The following is a 22,180-nucleotide window of genomic DNA, read 5'->3' as shown; positions in this document are numbered from 1 at the left end:
TTCCTGTATGCCTGCTCTGTCTGCACACAGAGGTCAGGCATGGCGACATGACAAGGTGCATCCAAGGGGCACAGGAAGATGAGCATTTGGTGAGCACTTGGTGATGTGTATGCAGGTACCAGAGGCTAATGGGCACCAGGAGGGCTCCAGTGATGCACCTCAAGGGAACAATGGGTGATGTAACTCCGGCCAGCACCGGATGCTGTGCTTCATAGGGGCCCTGGGCCAGGGGGAGCATTGGGTGATGTGTCCCAGAAGAGCACTGGGAGATGATTACCGGGGGAGCACTGAGGGATGTGTATCGGGGGAGCACTGGGTGATGTGTACCGGGGGAGCACTGAGTGATGTGTATCGCGGGAGCACTGGGTGATATGTATCGGGGGAGCACTGAGTGATGTGTATCGGGGGAACACTGGGTGATGTGTATCGGTGAGCACTGTGTGATGTGTACCGGGGGAGCACTGAGTGATGTGTATCGGGGGAGCACTGAGTGATGTGTATGGGGGAGCACTGAGTGATGTGTCCCAAAGGAGGAGTGGCTGATGTGCACCAGAGGAGCACTGGGTGATGTGTATCAGGGGAGCCCTCATACCGTGTTTAAGGTTAACACTGATAGTTGTGCATCAGGGAAGCACAAGATGATGTACATTTCAGGGGCACAGGGCTTTGTGCATTATGAGGTCACAGGATGATGGTGAGTTGGGAGCATGGATTAATGTAGAAACTGAAAGGGGGAGATCATGCTGTACAGTCGGGGAACACATCGGGGTTCCCGAGGTCATATGTTACACTTTCAGCCGGTTCGATCTTTTAGCCAGGAGTATTTTCCATGCTGGGAAGTAAAAAGACTGAAAATGCTGAAACTGTAGTATGACTTGAAGTGACACAGGCACTTGAAAGCAATGTACATTTCTGGGTAAGTTTACTTCTTGGCATTGCTATATTTTATAAATTGTTGTTATTTTTTGCCCAGAGTCCCTCGTCCGGAAAAAATAGGTGTAACAAGTAACAATTTCACATACTTTACCTGATTCTGACCCTCTCACAGAACTGCCTTAGCCATTGTAAAATGTAATAAGGAAACATACAAGTGAGCATTCCCTTATAAAAAAAAAAGTGATTATGTGCTTGCTGTCACTTATGTTCTAACATATGCCAACATTATAGGCACACTTGCACACACCCTATATATGTGCAGACAAGCAAACATCCCATGGGCCAAATACAGCAGCTACCCACATTGCTAGAGAGACTGAAATGCCAAAGAGAACATTGATGCCTTCACTTGCTTTTGGGTGCCTTTCTTGTGCAGGTGATTGACCACGGCAACAAGTGAGGTTCAGTTTTTTATTGTAAGTAGCTTTCAGAAATGCCTGGGTTTGTTAAGTTTGCCTGGGTGCCAGCCAACCCAGGGTCCAATACTGCAGCTACCCACATGGCCAGGAAAGACTGAAATTACAAGGAAAAATATTGAGGTCTCCACGTTGCATTTGGGGCCTTCCCTCTCATGAGTGATTTGCCAAGCCACTCAAGTGAGTTAATATTTTTAGCAGATGAAGTCTGGGAAGGCTGGGTGGTAGGATTTTAATGGAACCCTGCAGATTGCAGAACTTTCTCTCTTAGAAACCTGTGAAATATCTGTCATTTAAGACATCGTTTGATGTTTGCAAGGCATTATTCATAAGAAATAAAGTGGTGGGATCCATATAAGGCAGACCACCCTCAGTTCTTGGGGTGTCTAGTTTCTTTAAATGTCTGGTGGTGGGAAGTTTCCCTGTATGCTCGGCAATCCAGTGCCCAAATACCCCTACTAAACATATTGCCAGAAAGATTGACATTTCTTGACGTCTCTATGCAGTATTGGGGCCTTCCGCTTTTGCAGATGATTGGCCCATCCACAAAAAGTGGGTACTGTTTTAATCGGGAGCAGTATGGGAATACAGAACAATAGTAATATCTATTGAATAGTAATCCATTTTAGGCATCAAAATGTAAATCAGTGTGTAAAATTAAACACATTCTTTAAACCGCTTCCTGAATCATTTATTATGAGTAACCCCAAATTCAGATCGTACAAATAACAACTATTAAGAAACTCAGATTCCTGGGCACATTTAAAACATCCATGAATTTGCTTTACACTCATTTTTCTTTCATTAGATTTTATCGTATATAATTGATGCATGGTCGGTAGGTGCACAACGAAAAAGAATAAGTTCAGCTCAGTTGATGGCTCTACGTATTGTGTGTTTTTGGGCAACCAATAACCTGGAAGAGTCTAACAGACGTAATAGTATGTTACTTTTGTAATTTGGCCAAAAGATTACATGTAAAAAAAAATGTTACTGAAGGAGATAATGAGATTAGTTCAAGAAAGGTCTTGCCATTTGGTGCAGTTCTAGTCAACTAGTTAATGTATTTTAATATCCTCATCAACAAATTCACAGTAAATAATGAGTTGAATTGCAAACCCCAACAGAGTCGTTGGAGTTGTTTACAACTCGGAAAAGACTATCAAAACAACTTACCTACATGCTGGACGACAAAGCCCCAGCCTCAAGCCAATGTAGTGTGTGTGTGAAGGCCTACGACTGTCTCTTGACAGGAGTAATGCCAAATACCTCTCCTGGACTAGGAGGGGCACACTAAGGGCCCCATTTGAATGGCGGGTGGATTGCCCCCGCCGGGCCGGCGGTAGCCAACGCCGGCCCGGCGGGGGCGATCTGCCCGCCATCCGTGCAGAAATGACCCCGCCATATTATAATGGCTGGGGGGTCCGCGGCGGACAGAAAGACCGTCCGCCGCTTTTCCACCAGGTCGACATGTCGACCGGGCAGAAAAGGGTTCTATATGGTGGCGGTGTCTAAAAGACACCGCCAGCCATATTAGAATGTGTCTTAACAGATGCCTTTCCCGCCAAGGAAAGGCATGTGGAGTCTGCTTGGGGGGCCCGTTGCGGGCCCCCAGGGGGGTGGGGAGTGCACATGGGGGGTATCTATGGTACCCCCCTGCAGTTCAATGCACATCATGGCAGGCACCGCGCGGTGCCTGCCATGTTGTGCATGGAAGTGCACAACTTATCCCACTGGCATTGTGGCGGGCCGTGCTGAGTGCACCGCCCACCACAATGTTAGGGATGCAGGATGCTCCCGCCACTGTGGTGGGCGCATCCTAATGGCACATACAGGACCGCCGCCCTTATGGCGGGCGGTCCCTTGTTACGATAGGATGGCGGGCGGACAAAGTCCGCCCGCCATCCTAATGTGCCCCTAAGTGTGTACTAGTTTTTTGTCCTGTCATGGATTTACGATGTAGACAGGTGGGTACAGTGTACTGTGTTTTATGAATCCTAAGTTACAATCAGATATTTTTATCTGTGTCACAAGAGTGGAGGACGTACTGTAAACAAAGAGCCCATTTGTCTCTTGAGACTTCCTTTCCACTTTAGTTTTTTGGGGAAAATTGAAAGTTTTCTTTAGATAACCCTCACCCCCCAGGGTTTCCCCTTGGTGGCATGCTTTATCGCAGCAAGAAAATGACTTCTAAAAGTGATATACATTTACATACAGCACCGATTTGGTGTTGTATCTGGGAGAGACTAAATTGCCTAAATTCCGCATCATGAGTCCAAAATGGGTGGAAAGGACACCTTTAGTCACACTTACACCAAAGCTACTCCCTCGCTTAAGGGATCGCCCACCGTGACTCCGAGGAAAGCATTTTTGATTTGAAAAATTTTATAGCGCACGAATATCAAGGGCGTCTAGGAGCTAGTACCAAAGAGACCCCGAAAGGTTGCCAATGAAAGAATAATAAACATCATTTTAGTTGGCAAAGAGCCATGTTTTTAGTAATGTTCTAAAAGATAGCAGCGTTGGGCTGTTTTTTATATCAGCCGGGAGCAAATTCCATGTTTTAACTGTCCCCGAGATTAAACTTCTTCAACCCCAGCGAGTTTCTTGAATCTGGGGGTCTGTAAGAGTTTGCTCTGTGACAATCTTACATTTCTGGAGGGTACATATCAGATCAGATGTTGCTTCAGGTATTGAGGACCAACAGCGTGCAATGCCTTGAATGCTAAGCATTGAGATTTAAATGTAATCCTTTTTCAACTGGAAGCCAGTGTAGCGGACTATGTCCATGGGAGACTGGATGGGAGACTGGCTGAACTCTAGGAATATCCAGCAGAAATCTAGCCGCCGCATTTTGAAGACGCTGTCGCTCAAGTGCTGCGTTTGAATGCCCATATAAAGGGCTCTGCCATAATCCAGTCTCGACAAGGTGGTGCACAGTCTAAATATCGAATTCTAAATATCGACCTACAGAAATATCGAGTAGGTAATATCGAAGGTAAAGAATATCGAGGTCAAGAATATCATTGGACAGAATATCAACCCTAAGGTAAGTAATATCGAATTTTTTTATATCGATGTAAGTAATATCGAAGTTAGTAATATCGATATCAAATATATCGATGTGACTATTCTCGATGTTACTAATATCGATATTTATATTATTGTTATGTATTTTATTATGTATTTAATATGTATGTGTTATATGTTTTTTCTTAAGTATTTCACAGGTTTTTAATTATATGTATACTATTTTTATATGTTAATAATGTTTTTTTAAGTCAATTTTGTGTTTTAGTACCGGAGCGGGTTGTGGGTTTATAGGGGAATAGGGTGGGAAGTAATTTAATTATACAAAATTAATTATTAATTTTTAGGAATTATAAATTAATTTAAATTAATGTTTGCGTTTAAGTTCTGTAGAGGGTTGTGGTTTATAGGGGAATTGGGTGGGAAGTAATTTAATTGTAATTAAGTAATGGTTTATTTTTATTTATTGGTATTGATAATTATTTTATTTTTAATTCATTATTAACTGGTAATTAATTTTTTTAATTGGTAATTAATTTTTTTCATTGGTAATTATTTTTTTAATTGGTAATACTTTTTTAATTGGGAATTCCTTTTTTTATTGGTGATTAATTCTTTTAATTGGTAATTCATGTTTATTAATTGATTAATTGGTAATTATATTACCTGTAATCATTTATTAATGATGTGTGTTGTGAAGTTATAGGGTAATAGGGTGGGAAGTAATTTAATTGTAATTAAGTAAAAAGAAAATTGTGTTGATTATTTATAATTAAATTATTGTTAATCAATTATTAATTGGTAAAAAATGTTTAATCTTTTTTTATTTTTTTAATGAATTGGTAATTAAATAATAATTGGTAATTATTTTTTTTAAATGTGTTTGTGTTACTCAATACATGTTAGTGAATTATTTATTAATTGCTAAATGTTTTTTAATAATTATTGTTTTTTGCTACTGATTTTTTAAATTATTTATTTTATTTTTATTTGTTACGATATTTTTTATAATTATTATTTAAATATATTTATTTTAATTGTTGGTAATTATTTGTTTTATTATTTCTTGGTATTGTTAATTCATTTGTTGTAAATTAATAATTAAATTGTTATTTTGTTACAGAAGAATTATTATTTTAATTATTAGTAAGTTGTTTTGACCCCCATGCTATCCAACATTTTCCCTCCTGCTGCACCCTTTGGAGTTGGAATAGTAATTGTAACCCCTCCCTATCCAACACTTTCCCTACTGTTGCACTCTCTGGAGTCGGAATAGTAATTCGACCCCTACGCTATCCAACACTTTCTTTACTGTTGTACCCTCTGGAGTTGCAACAGAAATTTTTACCCCTACGCTATCCAACACTTTCCCTACTGTTGCACCCTCTGCAGTTGGAATAGTAACTTTAACCCCTAGGCTATCCCACACTTTCCCTACTGTTGCACCCTCTGGAGTTGGAATATTAATTTTAACCCCTACGCTATCCAACACTTTCCCTACTGTTGCACCCTCTGAAGTTGGAATAGTAATTTTAACCCCTAGGCTATCCCACACTTTCCCTACTGTTGCACCCTCTGGAGTTGGAATATTAATTTTAACCCCTACGCTATACAATATTTATTGCTTTAGTTAATATAGTATCTAATGTATTTTAAATTATTTTTCAAACTTTGTTAAATATAGTTTTGATATTTTTATTTATATTATTGTTGTATGCATATGTATGTATTTATAAATTATAAAATGTTTTTAACAATTGATAAGTTATTGGAGTAATTAATTGTAAATAATATTAAGTAAGTATATATATATTATATTATATATATGTTTATTTATTTTTTATATTATATGTATTATTTATAATGTTAAATATATTTTTAAGTATGTTTATGTTATTTATATGTATTATCTATTTAATTTTATATTATTTTTAAACATTAAAAAAACTATATTTTTTACAACGATATTTTTTACATTTTTCTCGATATTTTTGCACTTACCTTAATGTAGATAGGACTTCGATATTTTTTATGTCGATATTCTACCTCCGATATTTTTGACATCGATATTTTCGACTTTCCTGATTATCTTTAAGACAAAGAAGATTGTAGAGGTAAGACTACTGACCTGGTGTTTGAAGGTCAGATTGTCATCAAATATAAAACCTAGGTTTTTCACCTTCCTGACTGGGACTGGAAGAGCTACCTAACTAGAAGGCCACCATCTAGGTGAGCAAAAGGAGGTATCAGTACCCAACAGGAGCACCTCTTTTCACTGTTCAATTTTAGGCAGTTGTAACTGAGCCACTGGTTCATCTGGGTCATACAGCAGTTGAATTGATCTGCAATCTCTTCCACGGCACTTGAGATTGATTCCACTAACTAGGTGTCATCTGCGTAAGAGACAACTGAAAAACCAAACTGCCTAATATTTTTAGCCAGGGGGGTAACATAAAGGTTCAACAGTGTAGGGCTCAACGAACGGCCCTGCGGCACCCCAAAAGGGAGCATAAATTGCTCAGAAGAGAACGCTCCCATCTGTACAAGTTGCACCCTGTTTTATATATATATTATTTAACAAATTTAAGGGTGGTGCCTCTTATCCCTAGATCTGACAGCCTATTGACCAGTATATCATGGTTCACTGTGTCAAAAGCGGCCTACAAATCTAATAGAATCAGTGCGGCCTTGCCACCAGTGTCTATGATTGCTCTAAGCTCTTTGGCCGCCATGACCAAGGCCATCTCAGTGCTATGCCCCTCCCGGAAGCCATATTGAGAAGTTTCTAAAAGTTCTGTGGAAGAAATGAATGCTGTAAGTTGTAAAGTTAGCACTTTTTTCAGTACCTTTGCCGGGAAAGGTAGTCTGGAGATTGCTCTGAAGGTGCTGGGATCGGCTGGATCCAAATTGGGTTTCTTCAGAAGTGGGAGGATAGAGGCTATTTTTCCAGGCATCAGGAAAAATACCTACACTGACAATCTCTTTAAATATAATCCCCAGTTGTTCACTGATAAGTTCAGGAGCAAGATGCAGTATTTTTGGGGGCATGGATCAGAAGGAGCTCCAGAGTTTGATGTCCTAACTACCTGGGATATCTGGGGCAGTATTACAATAAGTGCCCCGGGAGTGCAAGGGGCTTTTGCACCCGCTTTGCGCACCCCCAGGGCACTTTGGTATTATAGAAGGGGGCGCAGACGCCTGTGTGTCCCCTTCCATAATAATACCGATAGCCGTGGCACACTTAAAACGCCAGCGCTACCTTCAGAGGGTATTCCCTCATTGGCATAGGGGCGTACTCTGCACCCTCGCTATATTACAGACGTGGGAACAGAGTCAAAGCAGCTATCAGGAGGAGCACTGACAATGCGCCATTTTAAAGGTGGCGCACTGTGAATGTGCCTCCTGAGAGCAGCCCTCTGCAGGGGGACCCCCAGACATCCCTTTGCAGGCGGTTGCAATCACTGACTGCACTCGCCTGCAAGGGGATCTCTACTACCCTGTAAAAGTGCAGGCGGATACCGCCTACACTTTAAAAACACGGAGCAGCTACTCCATGTTTACACATGTATGCGATGACTCAGGGCAGCGCGAGTTCGCGGCAGCCCTGGAGGCAGCGCATACATCAGTATAGGGCTCATTGTGATTGTTTGCGCACGGTGCACCTTTTCAAAGGTGCGCTTGGCACAAACAATCACAATGCATAATACGGCCCCTGTTCCACACTGGGTGGGGAAAAGGAGACAAGCAGGTTAGATGGGGAGGGAGTTGTGACTGCTGAAGAAATTCCATTTGTAGTAACATAGCTATCCCTAAAGGACCTGTACACTGTCTCTACCTTATCCTTAAAAAACCGAGCTGAGTTGCAATATTCAACACTACTGTGAGTACTGATGGGTTCTGGTAATTTGGCTAGGCTTTTGACTCTTCTGAAGAGTTCTTTACTAGAGTTTTTCGCCTGCAGAATTTTTGTTGCGAAAACCTTGCTTTTCTCTTCCACTATCAGTCTCTTACAGTCGGACGGTGATTGTGCATATTTTTTTTCCAATAGACCGTAATTTACTCTCCACTGCCTCTCCATCTTTCTGCATATTTGTTTCTGAACTCTCAATTTGTCGATAAAACCAGGGTTCTGAAGGTTTTTTCTATTTTTTCTACCATGCAGTGGCATTTCAACTGAGCGTTGACAGGAGTGGCATAAGGGAGTACAACACTTCGTCCTGGTGAATAGCCTTGGGGTAGGGCTTGAAACATGTAGACATTTGAAACTCATGAACAAAAGTCCATAGAGTTTGGACTTTCCCAACTTTTTAATCATACAGGATAGAGGTACTAATAAAATATATTTTTTTCGTAACCAGGTATTTTTAATGTGCCACGAAAAATAAAAAAACACTACTGTATTTGTCTCCATCCATTACAAACCACACCAAAAGTGCTCCCAGCTAACTCGTAGGTCGCAGCACGCCCCATTCCACAGCGGAATGGTAGGAACCCAATGATGAAGCATGCCACCAAGGGGAAACCCTGATGGGTGAGGGTTATCTAAAGAAAATGTTCTGTTTTTTTTTTTTTTAAACTGAAGAGGAAAGGAAGTCCCAAGAGACGGATGGGCTCTCTTTGTTTATAGTTAGATCAATAGGGAGTCAAGTTATTTTGTCTATCTCCCCCTTTTTGATTTCCGAATACATGAGTGGAGGCCTACATGCCCACTTGTTCAAAGCTCCAGGCCTACACAGTAACCCAGATTCTAGCCTTAACATCCCAGAGCATGTTTGCATGTATATGTGATTGTGGCCTGCATGGTGCATACATAGGCCCCCATTAGGATGGCGGGCGAACTTTGCCCGCCCGCCAACCGCGAGGAAAACGGGACGGCCAGCGAGCTGTGCGGTGGTCCCGCCTAGCAGATTATGATGCACAGTGGCGGGCGCATCATGCATTTATAACATTGCGGCGGGCGGTTTTCACACCAGCACCCGCCGCAATGCTATAAATGCTTGTGATGCATTTGCATACACCGCGCGGTGCCTGCCGCATTGTGTATGCAAATGCAGGGGGGTTCCAGAGGTACCCCCATGTGCATCCCCCCCCTCGCCTTCACCATGGGGACCAGCAGGGGGCCCCCAAAGAGAAGACCGCATGCCTTTCCGCGGCGGCATTGTCACCACGGAAAGACATCTGATCCTGGCCATCCTAATATGGCTGGCGGTGTCTGAAAGACACCGCCAGCCATATGAACCCTTCTCCGCCCCGGCCGCAAGGCGACCGGGTGGAAAAGCGGCGGACGGTGTTTACGTCCGCCGCGGACCCCCCCGCCATTGTAATGTGGCGGGTGGGGGGGGAAATGGGTGGCGCCCGGTGACGGATGTCGGGCTGATCCGACATCCTAATGGGCCCCATAGTGTGTATGAGTAAATCAGAGTAATAGAGGCCTGTGGGTTCCATTTTGGAAGACACTGGCATGTTCATGTATACAAGAGGTAGGCAAGGTTGTTCTTCCAGAGAGTGGAAGTATATTGCTGACTTTCTTAAAGTGGCAGGAGGAGACCTTGACAGAAGTGGGGAAAGGTGACAGGGCACCCTTTAGAAATTTGATTAGGGGTTTTTGATGCAAAGAGCTGCTGATTACTCTTCCTGAGCACTGTCACTTGGTAGATGGTGGTGGTAAAAGGTGGGACTGCAGCCTCTGCTATTCAAAGTGTGAGGGGTCATTTAGGAGAGGCCAGCCTTTTGTCTCCCATCCTGGTCACTGCTAAGTCTGGCTGTTGATAGTCAGGTGCAGAATACCCTCCCTCTTTGTGGCTCTCTTGTGGGTGCTCTAGTCTGTACGTCAGAAGTATCACCCTATACAAAGGGGGAGCCTCGAAGTCAGCCTAGATAGGACACATGAGAGAAAATTGGTTCTGAAAGTGCAGGCAGAGAATGCACATTCCCTTTCTGTTGTGCCTACATAAAAGTGGGAGCTTCCTATTCCAGCTATAAGTTATCTTTGACCAATACAGGGGGTCCTCTGCAGAGAATCCAGAGGACTGCTGAGCAACAAGAGGGAGCGTTTGCTGCCAGCCAGCTTGCCATATTGGGGGGGGGAGGGGTAAAAACATTTCTGGGAAGGGAATAACTAAGTACTTAATACAAGCTAAGTATCCAACTTAAGCCGATATGGAGCAGGATACAGAGGCACGATGAAGGCTGAGAGCCAAGACAATATTTATTAAAACAGCTATTCAACTGCAGGCTCGTGAGAAGGTAGCATTGCCCACATCTTTAAATCAAAAGTATCAGAAATTGGAAAAGCTGATAAGGAAAGAGATTTCCAAATGGTGGGAAGCTACAACATTAGAAAAATATCAAGAAGAAAGAAGAGTCCCGCAAGGGCTTAGGATCCTCATTGCTGCATCTTATGAGGATCCAGATCCGGAGCTAGCAGATGAATGGGCGAGCAATTTGATGGATTTCTCTAATCATATGCTCACAATACTGATAAAGTTTGCTTGGAAGGAACGTGCAGCTTTGCTCAAATCAATTGCGGAGCTCAAGGAAGAAATTCAAAACGAAGAAAATCCGGAGATATTTACAACAAGGATTGAAGATATTTTGAAAAGGATTGAAAAACATGAGGAAGAAATTATAGCTAAAAAGGAGAGAAAATTTTTGAGGGATAAGATTGACTATCAATCCGACAAAGAGTTTACTTTCAGCCGTAAATTTGATAATATGAGCCGTAAAGATGTTCGTGAGAGCACAGATGAAACAAGGGCAATTGTTGGAGCAGAAAGTGATGCCAGTGAGAGTGATATCTCAGAGGATGGGACATTTAGAACTGAGAAAGTCTTACCCATGCCAACAAATTTTGGGGAGGAATTTCGATTGATGAATCAAATGCAAAATCAACAGAACTGGCAGATAGACAGAGGCCTGGGAAGAGGAAGGGCCTACAACGGCCGAGGCAAAGGAAGAGGAAAAATCGTTGGAGAACAAATACCATCCGCAAACAAATCAGGCGGGGCGGATGGAGGAAGAACAACAACAACCTCTGTAGGAATGGAAAAAAGGGGTCAGAAGTGACGAGGAAAATGAAGGAATGCAGGAATGTGGTAATTCTTTCGAATTGTCCTCTGAGTACTATTGAACATGATGTGTTACAACATGGTTTATCCTTTTGTCCTACTACCTCATTTTCTTACCTAGAATAAAGGGTTGATTTGTATCATTTTGTAAGGAAATTGAGACTGTGGAAATAGCACAAAGTGAAAATTTAGAAAGTCCCCCCTCCTAATGTCTCAACTGCAGTCATTCCTGCAGAAGAATCCATTAATGAGGTGGATACTCTGATTGCTTTAAAAAAAATTGGAGTGGGACAATTCGGAATTAACACCTATTAATGCCCAGTCGTTAGGATATTAAGTGAATTTAAGATGTCCCAATGAATTTAAACCTAATTCTAATTTTAACCCTGCACTTCCTCCATGTGGCATTGATATTTTTGAAACTTTGGTGATCAATGATCTTAAAACATTGGCTAAGAAAAGAAACTGGCATCATGACAATTTACATAAAAAGCAAAGAATGGCTATAAAATCTCTGCAATCAGATCGCAGTATAGTTATCCACCAATCAGATAAGGGGGTGTAATGTTGTCGTGTTGAATGTGGAAGATTACTTACAGGAAGGTACACGACAGTTAGAGAATCAGGAGGATTGTAACGAGAAAGCATCTAAAGCCATGATTGAGGATTCCAATGCCACATATCATAATATGCTTAAAGTATGGCACACGCAGGGAATCTTAGAGTGGGATGAATACTCTTTTCTCTTAAATCATACACCCAAAGTGGCTATTCTCTACCTATTGCCTAAGCTGCATAAGGACCCATTGAGACCTCCAGGGAGGCCTATTGTGTACTCGATGGGTTCCTTATTGGAAAAAACTTCCAAGTACATCGATTATTTTTTGCGACCTTATGTAGAAAGCTAGTCTTCCTATTTAAAAGTTAGCAAAAACTTTTTAAATAAAATCAAGGATGTGATTTGGCAGAAAGGTTTTTTATTAATTACACTGGATGCTTGCAGCCTGTACACTGCCATCAAACATGATGATGGTGTCCAGGCTTACAAACATTTTCTAAAATCTCGGTCAATCTCTTTTCTACAACACAATGATATGGTCTTGCAGATGATTACATTTTTTCTTGAGAATCATTTTTTCATCTTTAATGATGTTTTTTTTCAGACAGAAACAGGGGACTGCCATGGGCACCTGCTTTGCTCCCAGTTATGCCAACCTCTTTATGGACACTGCAAAGTACTGGTTCAGAGTATCCCATATGGGGAATTCCTCCGGGCTCGGAGGAATTATATTTCAGACAATGACTTTGAGGAAGAATATGAGTGCATGACTGATAGATTCCTGGACAGGGGACCTATTCCTAAATCCATTGAAGAAGCACGTATCAAAGCTACCAATCTCAAACAGGTTGAGCTGCTAGCCACTAAGGAGAAGGTTAGCAAAGTAGATGACAACATTATCAGATATATAACAACTTACAACTCAAGCTCACAAGATTTGAGAAAATGTTTGAAAAAACACTGGAGAATCTTAAAAACAGAAACTACATTAGAAGGAGTTGGTAATGACTCTCCTAACGTTACATTCAGAAAGGCTAATTCCTTAAAGGACAGATTATGTATGAATGAAGTCTCACTAGCTAAATCCACTAACATGGACATTCAGGGCTTCTATACATGCATGTCTTCTAAAGCATGCAAGTTTAGTTCCAATATAAAAAATGTTTACTATCCGGTAACAGACTCAGAGAGATAAATAGAAAAACATCTGACTTATCTCTCTGACTTTTGCGTATATGTTCTAGTCTGCCCATGTGCTAAGTAATATGTGGACAGTACTATGTTTGCTGCAAAAAATCGTATTTTAGAGCATATGAGAGCAATACAAAATAAAGATAAGTTGTCTCCAGTGGCGTGACATTTTGAGGAATCACACAAGAGCAATCGCAACTTGTTGCGATTCTTTGTAATTCATCGGGTCCCTCCTACTATTAGAGGCGGGGATAGGATTCGTAGACTGCGCCAATTAGAGTTTAATTATATTTTGGAACTAGACACGAAAATTCCGGGTGGCCTTAATTCTGAGGAAGAATTGTCCTGGTTCTTGGGTGAATTAACTAAATAGTGATTCTGAAAAATGTATGACCTTTGTAAATATCTCTTTTGATGACAGACAAATTAAATAAGTATAATTGTGATTAAGGTTATCTATGCCTCTAGTAGTGTGCACCTGTACAATTTTAATGATGTTTTTACTGCACTTTCACATTTAATTTTTTCCACTGATTATGTTGCTTTATGTAACATTGGAATTGTGTTTGTGCCATGATTTGTAAATTTGTTTTCCTTTTAGGTGGTGAGACAATATGGATTCAGGAATATGTTGAAGAACTTATTCATCATTGCTGTTGTAAACATTTAGTATGAAGCAAGAATTAATGCCCACTTGGGCGAGAAGAAGGAAGCTCTATTACTGTAATTTTGCTGATTAACCCACTTGGGAATAATATTTTGTATCTTTAAAAGTTAGATTTCAGGTTATTCATGAGTATAGTCTGGATAGACATCTCATTGATTTTTCTTGAATTGTTGAACCGTATAAGTGGTCTTATCTGTGATTAATATCTTCCTTTCCTCGAAGATGTTACTAGCGGTTGTGTATTTGCCTGCTAGATTAATCCTGTTGTCTCACTGCTGCATAAATGCATTGTTATTTGAGTATGACATTGGGGGCTAAAATTTAACTTGGGAATATTACGAGCCAAACGCTTTGTTTTTAATGAGTAGACTCGGGTTATGATGGAATGATAACAAAAATTGTCGAATATGAGGTTATTGTAAGAGTGATTACAGAATTCTATATAAATGACCTGGTTTGTTTCAATTACAAGTGGACCTGAATAATGGAATTAGCATTTCCCGTTTTATATACTATTGTATTTAAAAGGAATACATAACGTAGATGATATGTGCTCGTAATCACATTACAAGATGGCTGACATTTTAAAACCAAGTTCTGACTATTCAGTCCGATTTCTATGTCACTTGCTTTGCACGTTGTACGTAATGAAAATTGTGTGTATATATGTATTAACAAAAAAGTAATGAATTCACCCGTGACCAAGACGGTTTCGCCGAAACGCGCTGGGTTTGTTCCTGCTTGGTGCTATGAAAATAAACTCTTCCCAAGCTCTCTGATTTGTGCAATTTTTACGGAAGGAGTGCATGCGTGCAGTGTGTACGGTGAACGTTATGAAATACAGGGATGACCTCGGACCCTGACGTGCACCACACCGTAAGTGCCCCAGCAATATCCAAGGAGGTGGAAAGGCAAGGATCTAAAATATATATATATATCACTTCTACTTTACAGAAAAATGTTTGAGTTGAAATGTTTAGGTCTAGTAACTTTTTTACTCGAATTGTTGTTCTGGTGCCAATCCTGTGATTTTTTTTCAAGCCTGCTCCTGAAGAAGCATGTTACCTTATCAATCAAGTATGGCCCGTGTTCTCAGAATTGATTGGGAAATGGGCTTACTGAATGGACTTGGGGCTCTTTATCTGCTGCCACATTCTATAGATTTGATTCACACACTTAAGTAGTTAAACACTGCATAAAGCAGTTGTGTAGGATCAGGAACAAATGTAACCAATGAATCACTTTGATTTCTACAGAGCCCCAAAGACAAGGACCCTTTCTGTGTTCTTTACATCAATTTTTTTAATAGCTTATATCTATGTCAATCATGTGTCTCCCAGAGAAGCAAATAAATGCAGTAAATGCATTGCAAAATGTTTGCGATCATCTACGAAGTTCCACTGTGTATGCTCTATGCCGGAAACAGCCGTTGCAGCGCAGGCTTTTAACCCGCATGCCATTTTACAATGCAAATGGCTTGTTGCAGGGGCTATAAGGTGTTGGATTTAACTCCAACACCTCCCCTTCTGTTGCACACACTGGAGTTGGAACAGTAAATTATACTATTCCAGCATTCAGTGCACCCCAACAGCAAGTCGGGGTAAAAAGTTGCGTTGTAACGCCATGCTGGGTAAAAGCATGGGTCGTAATGTCATACAACCACACACCGCAGCACTAGCCTGTGCTTGCACAATGCTTTTTAGATCAGCCCACAGCGAGGCCAATGGCTCGGCTAGCCACACTCAGCAAGCGAAGCACCTCATCACGATTAGTGTGGGACGTCATTTATAAACATGGACCTTTTGGTAAAGATGCTTAATGTGTTGTCCTTTCAGGGCCTGTTCCTCCAGGTGGGCGGAGGAGCCTTGCCCCAATGCTTTCTCTAAGTGCGAGAAGCAGAAACATAAACAGGTATTATGAATACCATTTTATGTTTCTGCTTCTTGCACTGCAAGAAAGCAGAAGGGTTTAGTTGGGGGAGCGTGGGCGGTCCTGCTGCAGGGGAGGAGTGGCTAGCCCACTGTTGTGGGCGCTGACTGTTTGGTCGGCCCCAGGGCCGACTAAACTAGTCATAGGCACTCTCCCGTTTTCTCCATGTAGGCTGCATGCAGCCTGCATGGAGATAACGGTCTCCCCATAGACACCTGAGTGGTCGGCGTAGCAGTCAATCACAACGCTGTCATTGCAGTGTTGTGATGGCAGTGTTGTGATTGGCTTAGGAGAGGAGAGGGAGGCTGCCTGCTTCCTGGGTCTCGGAGCAGAGAGAGAAGGAGTCGCGACGCGGGACTGGAGCGGAAGGTAAGTTTAAATTGTTATTTATTTATTTAAATCACCCCTTTCCCCCCAGGTGAACCCCTCCCCGCGTGATTGCCTAATAGGTGTAAATGGACTCATGATTTGGGCCACATGTTTGTTCAAATAATATCGGCATATGCTAACAGCGAGCAATTAACTTGCTGCGTAATCTTTCCGGCATGTATGTTTTTATTTTACTTTGGTTTTTGTAATGTTCTGCACAGCACACTATTGTTCACACTGTGGAGAACTAACAAGACAGAGGGTGACGTGACCCTTCGGAGATTTCCAAATAATAGCGCTTAGGGTGGGTGCCTCGTCCACACACCTGTGGTCATCCATGCATTTCAAGCTTTTGATTTGTACAAAATGTATAAGGCGTTTATTTTCAATTTATTATGTGTGTAAATCTGGCCCCAGGGAGGAACTGGCTTCACAAGAATGTGTGTAAATCAATGGGAAAAAAAGACCGCGTGTAGCTGGAGACCCCATAGTTCTATGTGAGCACCCCCAACAGTCCACTAGAGACTGGGTAATGGGCTGGTTCACTGTCGACACCCAGAACACTAACTCCCCCCTATCTTCCCTCCACCATCGAGTCATGCCGGCCTCGACTGGGTCTCTTTAGTACTGTGCATCTCAACAGCTTGCAGATCAGGCCACCATTAAAAAGAGCACCCAAAGTCTGCATCCCGCCACCCACACTGTTAACACCCAATCAAACCTTGAACAACACCAACAGGATGCATTATCTGTAAGTCTTAAAAATCTGTCTTATTCAACATTAGTCTCAAAGGACCAACATTAATGTTCTGTCAGGCTGGCAATCTGCGTAAAATTGTACTTTAAATTGATAAGAGGAGAGGATGTTGTAGAGCTGGAAAAACAAACCAGTAGAAAAGGAGGGAGGATGGAGGAGCGAGGCAGAAACAGAGGGCATGAGGCAGCAGCAGCATCGTGGATGGGGCAGTCTTCTTTTCCAAAATGCTCGTTTCTCCCCAGATAAGCCAAACTTGCATTTCATGTTTATTTTTGGTTTAACTTGAAAGGCTAAGGGATATTAGCACCGCCCAAATTAATGATACTACTTCTACCAAAATCAAAAGCATGAAAAGGCTACTCGTGCTCTATAGTCTATAGGGTCTTCACCTCTGCTCTGACTAACAGCGCTCTCTGCAGCACTAACCCACTGAGCGTATCTCGCTTCCCACAATAACTTGAGAGGACATCGATCTGAGACAGAGCAAGTGACTTCTGACAATTGCTTAAGCAGCGCGCTCACTCACCCAGCTTGCACTCGCCGTCGTGCACCTTGTGTATCCCTCCGCGTCCGGCGTGCGCCTCCGCCCAGCTGCGCAGGTGCAGCGCGCAGATGCTGCGGTGCGACCGCCCGTCGGAGCCGCACACCGCGCCGTCCTCTTCGCACACGCAGAGCCCCGTGCCCTCCGTCCCGCCCGTCCTGGGCTGGCTCACGCACACCAGCCCCGCGGCACAGCGCGCCCGGCGCTCGCCCCGGCCCCCGCACTCCTCGCCCTCCACGCTCAGGCACTGCGGGCAGCACCCGCAGCCATCCTTCACCAGGAGTTCGGGCACTTGGCAGGCGACAGGGGGGCAGCTGTCCGGAGCGCAGGGGCCGCAGTCACCGCGGACTCTGGCGCCCAGCCAGAGAGACAGACACAGGACCACGAGAAACACTGACGAGGTCATCGTGACTGCCGCGCGCCGCCTCGAGCTGAGCGAGAGACCTCTGCAACTTCAAGCTCCTGCGCCCGAGTGATGGCTCAAGCCAGAGCTGTGGTTATTATAGGGTTCTGACGACAGGGAGGGCCGAGCAGACAGGCGCAGCTGCACTGCCGTGGGCACACCCCCACCCCACAGCCCCCCTCAGACTGGGAGAGGGGAAAGGGCTGTCACCAGCCTGGCCTTTCAGAAGCTCAGCCAACCCCCTATATAAACATCTCCCACATGGGGTCTAGTTAAACAGTTATTATTGAACAAAATGTGCATTTTCTACAGTTTATGGAAAATGTGATTCCATTTGTTCAGCGCTTACTTACTACCCTTTAAGTGCCTGCACGCTTCGGCGGAAACCAATGTTAGTGGTTAATTTATTGGTTATAAGGTTTAGTCTTTGGAGGAGAACCCACAATACGTTGTCCCTCTACGTGGTATTCTGCGTCCCATGTAATGTCTGGCAGGGTCTTTCATACTATGCGAAGTTCTAGTAGTTTCTGGTTACTAAGAACAACGTTCTCCTGGGGTGGCCTTGCTTGGGATATCATTACGTGGCTAGGAATTAACTGCTTTCATTTTGCTCAAGAACAAACTGCTCCAAGTTACTGAATTGCATCGGAGTATCTAAAACAATGAAATTATGTTTGTAAAATGAAAAACATTTCGAGTGAGTGGGAATGGCAATGTGAATTTGGTGGAATCAGTGGGAGGGTAGTTAGATGAGAATGTATGATTGAGTGAGTGAACGAGTGTGAGTGGGTGAACAGTAGAATGGGTGTGTGTGGGTGGGTGGGAGTATATGGCTCAGAGGGGGAATGAGAGTGTATGGTAGATGGTAGATGGATGAATGTGAGTTGATGAGAAATTGTGCTGAACATACATTGGTAATACTGGTGAAGGTTTGGATGGAATCTGGTCAGTCTCTGGCCTCTTGACTCTTAGCTGGGTCTGAAAGCTCATTGGACTAATGCATCCACTAAGCCTTTTGAAATGACTGCTGATCTCCACTCAGCCTTTCACCCTCTCTAGATCGATAAAAGAAAACTATTGAGTTGTGTAAAAGTGTGTTCACCCTCTCTTCCCAAATGGGGATTACCTGCCCACAATATTCAAGTGTAGGCCTCGGGGACGTCCTTATATATTTATACTGAACCCTGAACCACACATAAAAATCTTACAATATAGTTACAAAGTTATAACGTTTTTATTAAATAAGACAACAATTTTTTCAATACTGGCCTCAACAGGTACCATCCAGATTGATCTTGACTGGCGATCAGTTCGGGATCCGGCGCGTATCCGTCGTGTCGGTACACGTTTTAAGTTTGTGATCACTTCGAATGACCACTGATATTCGCAGTGCCTTGTGAATAATTAACCTGACCGTGGAAATTTGCCTTGGAGTTTACCCGGCTGTTGTGGACTGATATTGCTGTGAAATTTCATTGGATAGGACACAAAAAATTATCTTTTCCCAAAAAAACGCATCGAGATAAAACGGAAGCCTTCCTTATCTGGATGGTACCTGTTGAGGCCAGTATTTTCATCTGAATACTTGTTGCGCCTCCAAACTCTGAGAATGACATCCTTCCCCACAATGCCTTTGTATACTCCCGCCCTGATGAAGGTGTAGCCCCGGCTACACGCGCGTTGGCGTTTTTTACATCTGGGGACCATCTGAGCGATCTGAGATTGTGTTCCAACTATAACCTCCAAATCAACCATTGGCTATGATATCTTTGTGGAGTTGTGTGCTGTTTGTGACTAGAGTTGTATGTGTGTTGGTATGAAAGTGTTGGATGGCATGTGGGTTGCTGTGAGGATGTGATCGAGTCTTTTTATGTATACTTTCTATATTAAACAATAATGATCTTTATCTAATGCAACGATTTATGCTATAACTATGTATTGAAAAAATTGTTGTCTTATTTAATAAAAACTTTATAACTTTGTAACTATATTGTGAGATTTTTATGTGTGGTTCAGTATAAATATATAAGGACCTCCCCGAGGCCTACACTTGAATATTGTGGGCAGGTAATCCCCATTTGTCTTGTTCTTTACCCTTCCCCGTCTACCTGCCTTTAAGTGATGAGGGGTCCCCCTTCTTTGTAGTACACCCTCTCTTCCCAGCCACACTTTCCCTAAGAAAATCAGGCATCAGGTCGCTCGCTATGCTAAATTGCGTAGTGCAATTCTGTGTATGGTCTTCCGCCGCACCACTTTTTGCAGTCACGAGCTACCACTGGTCAAGGACACAACCACAGCTAAACCAAGACAAAGCAAATTCTATGAGAGCACAACCCTGCTACTACAACTGCTCCGGCAGAATAGGACTAAAGCCCAGCATCTGGTACAGGATTGGCTGAATAGCACAAAGTTAAATTCACATCCTTAAGCAATATTATAGTATGCCTGGCATCACCATGGGGACAAACCTTTTGGAACATTGTGTGCTGTTTGATTTCCGAGAGTCCAAATAATACTTTGATCAAGATGAAGTTGAACCAGACTGGATCCCCAAAAAGTATTTTGCTTACCATCATACACAATATTTAAGGAATGACGATGATCGCTCCCTAGAAGGGGAGAGAGGTTTCTTACAAATCAAGTTGGGATCACAGGATACTGCCTCTGTACAACTATATGACAGCAACCAATTACTCAGTACCCTTATCGCTGGTTGAAAAACCCTATTTCTTGTTGACCTCAATTCCAGAATTCCTATCAGGTTTAGTTTGTGACCCTAACACACCCTATTGGTGTCACGCTTCATTATTAGGCCTCATCCTGGTCCCTCTAAAACAGGATGGGCTCAACCATAATTCAGAGAGCACTTGCAATATTACCTCTGATCAGGGTCTAGATATTGTAAGATAAAAATACCTAGGATGCACCCCAGTATCCCTTTATTTTAAAGTGCCCCGTGTATGTTTAAAAAAAAACCATGAGCATTATTACTTGGGTCTAATGTTTCTACATCCTAAATACTGTTGACATATTTCAGACCTTGTTCTCTATGCCGCTCAGGGTCTGGGGCGTTCATCAGGACTAATGCTAGTTGCCCACTCTCTATTCATCACTCTGTCCTGTATCCCTAGTCCTGTCAGCCAGGGCTCAGTGAGATAAAAATTGGCAAACAACATTAAACACACAGGATTACTTGCCTGTCATTGGAGCATATATTAATGCCCTAAGGGTATCTAAAGTCACCCCTTAAAATGACAAGCTCCTGCAGTCACATACTCCAAGGGTGCAGTGCATCAATTTCACCTACTTCCACGCTGCTCTATCCCACTTTTTATCCGCTCTTTGTCTGATACCTCCAAATCTGAGCTAGGGACTGACTCGAAGGACTGTGGAGAAAACTTGCTCTGATATGATCTAGTGGAGAGATGAAAATAGACTTCATTATGTGTTAAGAAGTCTGCCTTACAAGCTAAAAGAGCTGAGGCCCATCTGCTCAAATTGCAGGGGTAATATATGCTGAGATGATGAGCGGGGTACGCAAAAGCGTGTGCATATAAAGAGGCAGCATTGTAAACTGTAATATGAGAAATCTGCCTACTTAAACAGTTTGCTTGCAGAATGGAATTGCCATTTTTTCACAGATTTTTTACCGCTGGGTGGAATTTTGCAGTGGTTTCCAAATTTTTGTGCTTCCTGACCCTAATGCGAATGATGAACAACCACATAACACCACAAACCAGTAAAATGTTACCGTTTTTCGCAGTTGAGGAAAAATGTGAAAAAAACAATTGGTGGCGCATTTCACCTTTTACTAAAAAAATTCCTCTTCTGCGTGCCATGACGATTCCCCATATTAGCCTTTGAGATACGACATTTTCACCCTGACAGCTTTAAACAATCTTTGTTGGTACTATTTTTTTTTTTTGCGACCTGGCCTGAACTTGAGAAGAGCCCAGACTAAATCCATGCAACAAGCTTGAAAGACAAAGATCAAATGTGAGACAACGTCTTCTGACAAATTAATGCTTATTCTTTAAACACGGGGACTGGTGTTTATTTTTCCAGTGAGAGGAGATTTTAAAGTGAACTATTCGAAAATCCTCCTGGGGTATATCCAGTAGGAAAGGCAAGGCTTCAGGATGTTATTTTTTGTGCGCACACAACATTTAACTATTAGTTTGCTAGTGTTTACAGTAGAGAACTATTTTTCATTATATAAGAGTGCATCTCAAAAAAGAAATCCCTTTTAGAAAGGGGGCATTTCTTGCTTTTCCCCTCTGTGCCTCAGCCTGCCTGTGGAATCCAGATCTGGTTT

The 22,180-nt window shown here is 42.5% G+C and overlaps 1 protein-coding gene across 1 annotated transcript in view; it reads right to left on the bottom strand.

Annotated features, from left to right (window-relative positions):
• The window catches only part of IGFBPL1 (insulin like growth factor binding protein like 1), a 182,240-nt gene extending 164,368 nt beyond the window's left edge, over nucleotides 1-17,872 (bottom strand). The window contains exon 1 of the mRNA XM_078677519.1: nucleotides 17,448-17,872. Coding sequence (XP_078533645.1) covers nucleotides 17,448-17,868 — 421 coding nt within the window. The 5' untranslated portion in view covers nucleotides 17,869-17,872. The remainder of the gene's footprint in view (nucleotides 1-17,447) is intronic.
• Between the last annotated feature and the right edge of the window lie 4,308 nt (nucleotides 17,873-22,180).

Source organism: Lissotriton helveticus, chromosome 2_1 (genome assembly GCF_964261635.1).
Source record: "Lissotriton helveticus chromosome 2_1, aLisHel1.1, whole genome shotgun sequence".
Lineage (NCBI taxonomy): Eukaryota > Metazoa > Chordata > Amphibia > Caudata > Salamandridae > Lissotriton > Lissotriton helveticus.
Note: the sequence above shows the minus strand (reverse complement) of the source record. Positions and strands in the feature narration are given on the sequence as shown.